The sequence below is a fragment of the Epinephelus moara genome, chromosome 22 (genome assembly GCF_006386435.1).
Source record: "Epinephelus moara isolate mb chromosome 22, YSFRI_EMoa_1.0, whole genome shotgun sequence".
Classification (NCBI taxonomy): Eukaryota; Metazoa; Chordata; class Actinopteri; order Perciformes; family Serranidae; genus Epinephelus; species Epinephelus moara.
In genome coordinates this window covers 29,862,929-29,875,338 of record NC_065527.1, presented here as the reverse complement: position 1 = coordinate 29,875,338, position 12,410 = coordinate 29,862,929, and the positions used below count along the sequence as shown (strand labels likewise).

At 41.7% G+C, this 12,410-nt stretch overlaps 1 protein-coding gene across 1 annotated transcript in view; it reads left to right on the top strand.

Moving 5' to 3' along the window:
• The window catches only part of LOC126383943 (glutamate receptor ionotropic, kainate 5-like), a 169,337-nt gene that overhangs the window by 106,032 nt on the left and 50,895 nt on the right, over positions 1–12,410 (top strand). Inside the window, exon 12 of the mRNA XM_050034709.1 lies at positions 5,768–5,881. Coding sequence (XP_049890666.1) covers positions 5,768–5,881 — 114 coding nt within the window. The remainder of the gene's footprint in view (positions 1–5,767; positions 5,882–12,410) is intronic.

Below are 12,410 nucleotides of genomic sequence, written 5' to 3'. Positions count from 1 at the left end.
TTGCTTGCACTCAGATACCATGTTGCACGCACAGATTTCCTGCTCGAGCTTCGGCTTTTCTCCTCGCGCTCAAACTGTTTCTGTGCGCTTGTGGAATTTCTGCTCTCAGATTTCTGCCCTGCTCTTGGATTTTTTTGTGTAACAACCCTGTCAAAATCCCCCAACCAATAGAATGCCAGATTTACTGTTGACCAATGAAATGATCCCTGCCTCCTTGTGTGCGCGCTCGCCTTAGTTTTACAGCGTCCCGTCCGGGCAGGTAGGCTACTCTTTAACCGGGTTCATCCACTCCCACCCTCTCCCCCTGTTGGGAGTTATTTTTCAGGCCGAGTGTCGAAGACAATTACAGCCGTGACGATATACAGTACAACGTCACGACCTCTCATGTGATATTGCTTTTATACAACAGTTCAACAACAGCTTAAACAGCAATGCTGAGTAAGGAAATGTTAACACAAGGTGATGAAATAAATGATTTAATTATGTTATGTAGCTCCGTGAAAAAAAAAAAAAAATAGTTCCCCCAGTCTGTTGCCAGGCAACGCAGCACACACGCCAGGAACTCATAAGCTACTTTGTATTTACATTGATCTGCAACTGTGTAACTTCGTCCAGTTCGGCTGATGAAACGTTGGCAAACCTGGATGTTGGCACGGCCGGATTCAAACGCACCTGGAGGTCTGCACTGAAGAGTCCTGGCTTTCCTTTTCCTTGTTCTCTCCTGACAACCACTCATAATTTAATTCAAATGTTATTTATAGGGATGCACCGAAATGAAAATTTGTGGCCAAAGCCAAAGCCGAATAATATTACACGCTTGGCCGAATACCGAGTTTACCGAGTTTTTCATTAGTTTTTGCAGATGAACCCCCTCCAGATTAGTGTTGTCACGGTACCAAAATTGGATCCCACTGTGCGATACCAATGAAAATATCACGGTTCTGAGTAGTATCAGGATACGACAGCGAAAATGAGGCAGATGTGCCTTTTGTCATTTATAAAAAGATAAATCACTTTTCTATAATACATCAATGATATTTCAATGGAATAAATTACTTATTGACTTATTCATACTTCAAAAACAGCATCAATAAGTGATTAACATAGGGGGATTGAAATAAAATAAATAAATAAAATAAAAATCAACCAGCCACCCTCCTCCCCTGACAAGTAAAGAACAGTCCTTAAAGTGCGGTGAGGTTTGTCGGCCGTGAATGGCTCGTTTCTCCTCTGACACGCCACATACCTGTGTTCGGCTGGCTTGGCTGTTCAGGTACTTTTGGGCAGTCATGACGCCAAGAAGAGGATATTATTGGAGCCGACTTCTCCGTCGCCGGTAAGCCGATGGCCGCCGTATTTGACAGAAATACATTACTGTCTGTGTCTGTGACCCCCGTTCAACCCACAATCGGTGGGATTCGCCTTTCGTTTCTGCTGCTGGTTGAAATCTGTAGGCTGCTCGCACAGCGTGCTGAATGATTTAAGCCTATTTTGCTTGCTCAAAACTATTTTTAGTCGCAAATGCGAGTGTGGTGACGGATGGATCGCCACACTGCCGACATTTTACTCCGCCCGTCACGACACGCTGTTTGATTGCGTTATCAAAACACGCCGCTATTATTCGGCCTTGCTTTTAACTTATTCCACCGAATACCGAATATGTGTTTTTTTGCAATATTCGGTTACCGAATATTCGGTGCATCCCTAGTTATTTAGGGAAAAATATCCTTCTTCTTGGTGTAACACTAGTGTCAGTTTGCGTCAATGTAACGAGTGTGACAGTTGGTTAATTAACGGTTGTATTTATATTTATAACACCTGTGAGCGGAGTGATTTTACTGTTACATGTCGCAGTGATGTTATTACTCTGTATCAGTACTCACCCCAGATAGCACATCTGGCCGATGTCAGCCCGATGTATCAAGTTTAGATCGTTAACACATAGCAGGGAGAACATTTGGTCATCGCTAAGACGTCGCTGAGACGTCGGCCTTTAATCGAAAATGACTACCACGCGACGTTCAAACGTATTCATATGCTTCATTATCTACGACCTTTATTCATTTAGGTCGGACTTTTCAAACTACAAATATTTCACCATTCAGTGTGAGACATCAGTGCTGACATTCAAAACTAGCTTGACTGTTACCATATTTCGTGTGTAAGTGCACACAATGAAGAGACAAAAGTCAATTTGACAAACTTTATTTTCAAATTTCAAAAAAAAAAAAAAAAAAAAAAAAAATCCCAACTTCACCACTGTATTTTTTTTTTTTTTGTTAGCATTTCAGCTGTATTTAAGCCAGACTGAAGGCTTTGGGTCCGTCACTCTCCTTAATTTATTGTTGAAACGGTTAAATAACAGGATCTGGCGTTAACTCCATTAACTGTTAACAGCAGCTCAGCAATCAGTCCTTCATCTCGGAAAAACAGTGGTTTCAAAACTGCGCTATTACCTGTAGCCACCGGGTCAGTTTGCTTTGCAGGGGAGGAGACCTTGACTGATAAATTGCCCATAAAATCACATTAACAACATACCGAAGGCATCCTTAAATTTCACTATTTGACCTCCGTGGTCCTCTCTGTTCCTCTCACCCACACTTGAGCACCCGTTCTAGGATACACAGTGTCGGCCCGCCCGGCCTGACCTCCGCGCTCCTCTAAGCCGCACTTGAGCATCCGTTCAGACCGCGGAGGTCAGGCCGGGGGGCCGCGGAGGTCAGGCCCGGGCGGGACCATAGATCAGTGGATCCCAAGTCTCATGCCCTGCCTGGGACCATGGGTGGCTTCTCCGGGCACTTCCACTTTAACCCAAAACGAGTGCTCATGATAACCAGATAAGCAGATAATATCAAATAGGGAAAATAAAATGAAAACACCACAGTTTTAGCCTGTTAGCTAACATGAGCTAAACTAGCTAACTGCTAACGAAAGATAATGTTAGCTGGTGGGGACATGTGCTATATACACCCAGTCGTGCCTCACCAGGAACCTCTTTTAATGGTCACAGAACAACATAACACAACAACATAGCTATTTTCTGCCAATTTATTCCAGTTAGCTTACCTGAAACCAACTGCGATAAGATGCTGTGTCCTGCAAGCTCAGTTCCAAACAAAAACCGCGGAGATGCTTTCTGTGGCCACCTCCGTATGTGGGCGGGTATATTAAATTTAAAAATATCATATGTATATACATATATATATATATATATATATATATATACATATATGGTGCACGTGTGTAAATTAACAGTCCCTTTATTCCAAAAGTGGTAAAGAAAGCAAGAGAAGAACATTTAATTTACAGGGCTTTCCCTGGAGGGTGGGAGTGGTTGAACCCGGTTAAAGAGTACCCGCCCGGATGGGACGCTGTAAAACTAAGGCAAACGCGCCCACAAAGAGGTAGGGATCATTTCATTGGTCAACAGTAAATCTGGCATTCTATTGGTTGGGGGATTTTGACAGGGTTGTTACACAAAAAAAAATCCAAGCGCAGGGCAGAAATCTGAGAGCAGAAATTCCACAAGCGCACAGAAACAGTTTGAGCGTGAGGAGAAAAGCCGAAGCTCGAGCAGGAAATCTGTGCGTGCAACATGGTATCTGAGTGCAAGCAACATGGTATCTGAGTGCAAGCACACAGTTTGAGCAGAAACAGAGTAGATCCAAGTGCAAGCAGAGGCTATTTGAGTGCAAGGCCAGGGTTTTTGAACATGAAATCAATACATAATGCTCTCAAACTGATAGACCACTCTCTTGAATAAAGATAGGGATAAAGCTCCATACTCTGGTGGACATTCCTGCAGTCAGCATGCCAATTGCATGCTCCCTCAAAACTTGCGACATCTGTGGCATTGTGCTGTGTGATAAAACTGAACATTTTAGNGAAAGGCGTTTATATTTTTGTTCAGTGTGGTTGAGGCTTTAATTTAACAAAGGCTCCTGTGGGTAGTATTAGAGGGTAGTAACAAATGGGACTCCTCTGAAACCCTGTATTCCACCTAGGGGTGTGCATTACATCCTTACGAGGGTTGTGTGCCTGATGTGCATTCTTGTTGGCACTCATTTGGTCATCTCAGCACTTTTTGGATAAGCTAGCAAAACCATGACCTAAAAAGTTGTTTAGTAACCTAATATTTGCCATGGCTCCAAGTTTAAACCAACAGGAGACCTCACACCTGTAACTTTAAACAGAAATTATTCTTTTTTTTTTTTTTTTTTTTTACTGAGACAGGGGGTCTATACTGTAAAATCAAAGTGTTATTTTGCATTAAAGGGGAACTAATGTTTTTTTCAACCTGGGCCCTATTTTCCGATCTACTTTTGTCTAAATGAGTGATAGGATGTTCAATATTTGACATTTCTCCAGTACCAAGCTAGGGCTGACCTGCCTGCAGCCCGTGAGCACGTGCTATATTAAATAATAGGGCACTGGGACAGCGTCAAACAATGTCAAAATACATCCACTAAAAGTGCATTTTTTTCACACAGATAGGCTCGGATTGTTGGTTTAATTATCCGACAACATAACGGAAAGGAGGAATGAACGTCTGTGTTTATCTGAAGCTGGATTCAGACATGTTCCTCTGCCTGTTGCTGCTCCCTCTCTCTCCTCGTCTGCTCTTAAATTTCAATGAGCTCTGCATCTGTGTACGTCCGTGTACTCCATGTTCAAATAAATACGGGCAGTCATCAAATTCAATTCATTCGCTGTCTGAGTGTCCTATTATTTAATATAGCGAGTGCTCACTGGCTGCAGGCAGGTCAGCCCTAGATTTATACTGGAGAAATGTCAAATATTAAACATCCTATCACTCATTTAGACAAAAGTAGATCAGAAAATAGGGCCCAGGTTGAAAGAAACATTAGTTCCCCTTTAATAGATGCCCAGAAGATGCTTTCCAAATAATATTTCAAAATAAACACGCTACATTGGTGCAACATTCCCACTTGATGTTTTTTTCTTTCAATAACCAACAAACATGGTTACATTTAGCCAACACAGGCACATGGTTGGCTTTAGGAAAAAAGAGCCGGATTTGGCTTTACAATATTAAAGGAAGTGAAAGCCGACCTCCCAAGTGAAAGTCAGTGGTTTTTAGACCCATCCAACAAATTTCCCGCCCGTCCAACTCGGACCTTTGCCCGCTAAACTTATGTTGTTGTCCTGCCACATTTCCCCCAGACACTGCCGGGCGCTGTTACACAATAATGGCGACCGGCCGCGCATCATGCTAATGTAAAAGTATGGCTTTTTTCGTTGGTGTCTGACACCGGAGGTCACTGACCAAGTGCCACTGTTCAATGACTTCCGAGTAAGACCGGGGTGACTCATAGCATGGACTGAGCTTGCCTAAACGTGCACTACTGCAAAACCACAACCATCCGGGTCAAATACCAAGGTTTTAACCAAGAACAAATGATGTGTGTGGTTGTATGGTTTGGAGGACTTGCTGTTTCTTAACTTAATTGAATACAGTCATTTATAGATGGAGAGAAGTAATGTTTGGGAGCTAACTTGTGTAGGCGCTTCTTTTAATTTTGATAATGATGTGTTCATGTTCTGTTCTGGGGACAAACCTGATGATGTAAAACTGTCTCTATGAAAATTCAGCTCTGTTCATTCATTCAACTCAGATCCCTAAATTTAAAATCAAATAGAATATCTGTTTCAGTATGCAACTGTTTCCTCTTTCATTCCAGGTCATGTTAAAGTGACATTTGTGGCTAAAATGAACTCCTCTCTTTCTCTCTCCCTCTCTCTGCAGAAAGCAGACCTGGCAGTGGCCGGCTTCACTATCACGTCAGAGAGAGAGAAGGTGATCGATTTCTCCAAACCCTTCATGACTCTGGGGATCAGCATCCTCTACAGGGTTCATCTGGTAAAGTCACCTCTGCACCGTTCATTTGATTTATTCTATTACCTTTTAACTGATTTCACACGTCAGCCTACCAGTCACAGCAATGCCAACAGCTGAATAATGTACTCTTTGGAGCTCCGTCCATCTGAGGAATGAAAAGGAAAGAAGTGTAATCTGTCAGAAATGCAGTTGGGATCGAAAGTGAACCACGAAAACTGGCTGTTTTTTAATGAGTCATTGCTGCGTCATCCATTAGATTTTTAGCCACCCATTGTTGTGTTTCCAACAGGGATGATGCCACAAAAAGCTGTTATTGTTTTTAGACATTGCTATGTTTCTGGCCAGCATTTTGTGCCATGTAAAGTGGTTGTTTTTAAGGAAGTCATCACTGTGTCTTCCAGCGACTTTTTAGCCACCAAACTCTGTTTCTTAGTGACCTGTTGCTGTGTTTTCAACAAGAATAGTGTCATGAAAATCTGTTGTTTTTTGAAATATTGCGATGTTTACTGACAGAATTTTGCCATGAAAACTGGTTGTATTTTAAACAGTCATCGCTGTGTCTTCCAGCGGCTTTTTAGCCACCAAATTCTGTGTTTTTTAGCGACCCGTCACTGTGTTTCCAACAGGAAGAGTGACATAAAAAGTGGTAATTCTTTTACCAAGACATCGCTGTGTGTCCTGCATGAATGGTACCACGAACACTGGTTGTTTTTTAGTCATCACCAGGTCTTTGTTTCGAGCAGGGATAGTGCTGCCAAAACCAGGTATTGTAAACCAAAACATAATCTTTTCCTTACCCTGACCATACATTAACCACAGTGTTGTGGAAACAGAAAGTTTCAATGTATCCTCTACATAATAATGTACAAATGTCACATCTGTGGTTTGCAGAAACATACAGTGCCAGAATTTATTCTGGCCCTTGGGTTCAGAGTTTACTTGGTGTACATGCTGATCTACAGCAGATAAATATGAAATCAGAGGATGCAGCTGTAAAGCAGTTGGGGCTCATTTTAAGAAGCCCAGCAGGCTGTTTGTTTTCTTCCACAAAGGAGTTTTTAAGATGCTGATAAAAGCTCCATTAATTTCTCAGATCTGCCTGCAGAGCGCCTGCACCTGTTGACATTTTCCGTCTCTCTCTCTCTCTCTCTCTCTCTCTCTCTCTCTCTCTCTCTCTCTCTCTCTTTCTCTCTCTGTATATTGCGGCGTCCGACCGCTGATTTGATGAATTGAGAGAGAAAATGCTGCAGTCACAACAGCAGCCGCCTCCTCAGCAGGAGCTCGGCTGCTGGAGGCAACAATGGTCTCCTGACTGCTTGGGTCACACAGTCAAACTGTGAGTTCAGGACGAAGGAACAGCAAATATTCCTGCGACCAGAGAGATCACGCAGGGGGAGAGGTACTGGGAGAGCAGATAAAAGCAGAGCTGAGGACACAGACAGAGGGCATGTTTCTTCTTCTGCTGTTTTTTTTTTTTTTTTTGTGGAGTGGATGGGGGATATGGTTCAGTTGGGGAGAGGGTGACAGGAGCTGCTGCTGCTTGGAAAATATTAGTTTTTTAGCCTCTGAGGGAGGATCGGTGACTCTGCCTGCCTGACTGGAATTTGAAACATCAACTTCATGCTCGTACACTTTCTCTGAGTGAGTCAGACAGAGGCCTGCTGTGGTTGGAAATTCAGGTGAACAACCTGCAAACAGGCCAGCAAGTCCTTTATGTGTTTGCATAGAAGACGGAGCGAGGGTGACATGTGTCCTGTGAATACTGAGAAGTCAGAAATTATCAATTATTTCTGCTTCCAGAGGAAAAGGTGTTGAAATATTTTACTGGGGTACAGTTAATGCTCCTTCCTTTCTTACCTGCTCATGTGTTTCAGTGTCAGTGAATTCTGCTTGGATAAATAAATACAGTGAGGAAAAACCCATGTGTGTAAGAACACCTAAAGGTGATGGACAAATAACAAGAATGAATACCTGAGAATATGATGAAATCGAAAACAATAACTCTGCAAGAAGCTTTGTAAAGCTTTTGTAGCTCTCTGGAGTCACTACTGCATCCGCCTTTATACATGCAGTTTTTTTTTCTTTATGAACTCATGTTGTGAGTCTGTAACATGAAAGCACAGTCTGTCAGAGACATCCACATCAGGTGGACTTTAGTCATATAGAGAAGACTCTAATATGATTTGATCCTATTTCAGGACCTTTCTTGTCACATGGGAATCTTTCCCATCTCCACTGTCCATCCCACATGATGTGAAGTCTTTGAAAAGACCTAGTGGGTTCTTGGAGACACCCTGTTCACGTAATTTCCTCTTACCTGTAGTGCTAATTATCAAACTAGATTGTTTTTGATGTGAGTTGCCAAGTGTTGGAGACATCAGATGTCTACCTTCTCTCCAATATAATGGAACTAGATGGCACTTGGCTTGTGCCGCTCAAAGCATCAAAAGAATACATTTGAAAAACTCAACAGCAATGTCTCTCTGTGAATCATGACCCATTTACTCAACATAATTCACAGACCTTATTGTGAGCAGATTCATGTGGGAACTATTTTCTTTCTACTAAACTACACTCGCCAACCATCAGCGCGCAGAAGGAAGTATGCATCTACTCATGGACAAGAGGTTTCCCACACATTTGTTACTAGGGCTGTCAAACGATTTATTTTCAAATTGCAATTAATTGCTCAATTGAACAAAAGAAAGTGTGCGTCTACTGCTAGCTCACCTAGCACCACTGAGCAAGCTAACGTTACAGCTCTGCCAAGGACGACTCCATTGGGCATTTTCAAACCAGACAGCTCCGGGGACTCCCTGAGAAGAACCACCCACTTAGGAGCTCCTGTGAAAACTACATATCTTCAAGGGCTTTTTTACTGTTTGCATTCACACCGCTAATAGAAACGCTAAAGTGAAGTACTGTAAGCTGGGTGGTGATTGGTATAGCACTGTCACTTTCTCTTTGACAAGTTAAAATTACATTGCATTTTCACTGTCCCATATATACTCAGTAAAGCCTGGACTTCACTGTCAGTCCATTTGTCCGTGCTTTCTTCCCTTTTTAAGAAAAAACTTTGTTGCCAGTGCTGCATTGGCTTGTGTTCGACCAATCAATGTACACTTAGGTCATTCATGGTTCCTCTTGTGCTGAAAGATTACCTACTCTGCAATAGGAGCTAAAACAGTCCCTCAAATCATCATTCTAAGACCTACAATCATTTGTAGTTCTTACATTGTGGACACAACAAAACGTGGGTTCTTATAACTATGAAAAAGTTCCCCCGGTCCACCTATTAATGTGTACACAGGGTTCCCATTGTCATGAAATTCCTAGAAAGTTGTGAAATTAGAAAAACTGTTTGAAATGGTTTGGAATCAACAGTGATTAGGGAAAGTTTTGAATATGCATTGTTTTTGGCTAGGGTTGAAAACTTGTCTAACATTCTACGAAATACATCTTCCATATCACTGATTTAAAATCTAGCACTGCGCTGCCTGACTTTTGAATGTCACTAGCATCATGTGATACACGATGCATGTACAGCTATTTGGTGGCCGGAATGTCTAATGAGCATATACAGTTTGCGAACGCTAGGAGTTTGCTTATCCACAAATGCCTGGAAAGTGTATGGATAACGACGAACATAATTCATGGGTCAAGAGAGAGGCAGACTCTAGCAACGTTGGATGTCAACTCTGCACCAAAAAGATTGGCATCAGCCACATGGGGAAGCAGCTCTGGTCAGCCATGGTGAAGGGAGAAGGTATCAAGATGGTCAAAAGGCCCCTGAAAAGACTGCCAGTGTCTGCACATATTAGTAGCCAGGCTAGATAATGTTACAGCTTTTACCAGCACAGCAAGCATCAGTGTAGCTACAAGACAACTTACTCTCAACCAGTCCATTACCTCATCCAGTGATCTGCCCAACTGTTTAAACTATTTTAATAGAGTCATGGAAATGGGGTAGAATTTTATAGAAAAGTTATGGAATATTCATTGGTAAAAATAAGGGCTGTCAGTATTAAGACATTAATCACGATGCGATTTAGGTCAAAACATAACGTGATATTTTCTTTAACTGTGTTAATCACGTGCTGCTATTTTGTCAAAATGACACCACTGCACTTTTAAATGGCTCCTTTCACTTTACAAAACTCCCAGATGGCTCAGTTGACGAGTTAAAAGTAATGGAATTAAAATATCACTGAAGTACTTCAAGCTACGAGCTGAGCATATAGGTGCAGCTAATCAGACTGATGTCAACAGGCAACCATATCGCCAAAGCAGGCAAAGCACTATTTCGGAGTGTGTGAATCACCACAGACCCATGGATGAAACTAAATCAAAGAAGTTAACTACAGTGCTTCCAAATTGGGGGGCAACTAACTGCAGATCAGCCAACATCATGGAACATAAAAAGCACTTTGAAGTTGTTTCCTACCTCTAAGTCATGGTTTCTAGGCCACACAGTTGTAGCAGTGCAGCTCTGATTTGACAGAAATCAACCTAAAAGTCAAGTTCATAAAGTACGTTTCTTTGCATTAATTTGATTCACAATGAAAACACTCTGGTAGGAACTGCTCAATGTAAAATAATGGAATTATAAACGTGCAGTTAAACACGTGATTAATGGTGATTAACTATTGAAATTCAGCAGTTAATCACGATTTGAAAAATTAACCGTTGGACAGCTCAAGTAAAAAATGTGTGGGATGCCTTTCATCCATGAGTAGATGCATGCTTTCCATGAGTAGATGCATGCTTCCTTCTGCGCGATGATACTGTTGGCGGGTATAGGTCAGTAAAAAGGAAGTAGTTCCTATATCAAATCATTTGGATTATCTTGAGTAACCTGGTCATGATTTCTGGAAAGAGACATTGCTATTGAGTTTTTCAAATGTTTTGTTAGTTGTTTTTTTTTGGGGGGGGGGGGGCTTTAAGCACCACAAGCCGAGTGCCATCTAGTTCCAATAAACTGGAGAGAAGGCGGACATCTTTACGGCCAATATATCCAATACTCAGCACCTCACATCAAAACAATCTAGCCTAATAAAAAGCACTAGAAAAAAAAACATGTATTTTTGGGTGACCTGTTCCTTTAAGTTCTTAAACATAGCAGCTAAGTGGCCAACAGCAGAAGTTTTATGTGTCTTTGCTAATAACAATAAATGTTAATAAAACGTGTATTTATTTGTTGTTGTCGATAAAACATAATGATGCGTCTCCTCTGAGGCAGACTGCTGATGTGCTGCAGTGTCGCTGCCTGCAGATACTGTACATCTGCAGCTCATCAGTATTCCCCTCCACCATCTGTCCTCCATGTTTGATCCAGTCCGCTGTTAGTGCCTCAGTGTATTGACTCAGTGATCAGTCAGCTGTTTATTATGTGTGTACAGCCGAGGCCGTCGTCACACAGCGGCATCCCAAACTTCATTCTCTTAAGTGTTTATTTCAGGATTACGTTGACCAGGAGCACATTGTTACTCACAGTAACGGCCCGCAGTGGTGATTTGCATCCTCACATGGCAGAGCTGATGAGCAGTCAGAGATCTGTGGGCTCAGTCAGGAGGAGGACGGCAGCTTCTTGGATTGGTCTGAATTGGGGGATTTGAACCGAGACCCCATAAATTCACTCCACTAAACACCAGGCTGCTGTTATCAAGTGCAGCACTGGTGACCATTATACACACTAGATAGAATAGCTAACAGGCTGTGTTGATAATGGTGTGCTCACACACAGGGCTGTGGTCAAAATGGGCCAAGAACGGTTTCCTGAGCCCTACCAGCCCCTCTGGTCCTTACGTCAGTTGATAATGCACTTTAGTGTTGCATATTTACAAACACATTTTCAATTAATTTTGTGCAAACCAGTTGGTTCAAGTAAGTCTGGAGTTTTTGCTTGACTGTCACCCAATATGTTGGTAATCCAGCTTCTCACACTTCATTTCATCATAATACATAATAATCAAAGCACCGAAACAAAGCAAATATAGCGAGGCAAAACAGGAAACAAAAGAGAATCTGGGGTTGGCTTTTCCTTTCCCTTTGGCTGGTGAGCGTGTTCACAAACAGTAACTGCCAATCCTGCATAGCATGTTTTATTATGTTTATTTGACTTCCAGCAGCAAAGACATTCCATCTTTTCCTGCTAGTATTAAAGTGAAGTACACTGGTGTCTTTTATGTTAAAGTTCAAGTGACATGTTGGCAGAAATGGAATATGATAGGTATGTTTTCTTTGGTGTTTAATTACTTAAAATAAGAATCATGATTTTGTTACCTTAGAATTATTTGTTTATATCTACATAGAGAGCAGGTCCTCATCCACATACAGTGGGTACGGAAAGTATTCAGACCCCTTTAAATTTTTCACTCTTTGTTTCATTGCAGCCATTTGCTAAAATCAAAAAAGTTCATTTTATTCCTCATGATTGTACACTCAGCACCCCATCTTGACAGAAAAAAACAGAAATGTAGATTTTTTTGCAAATTTATTAAAAAAGAAAAACTGAAATATCACATGGTCATAAGTATTCAGACCCTTTGCT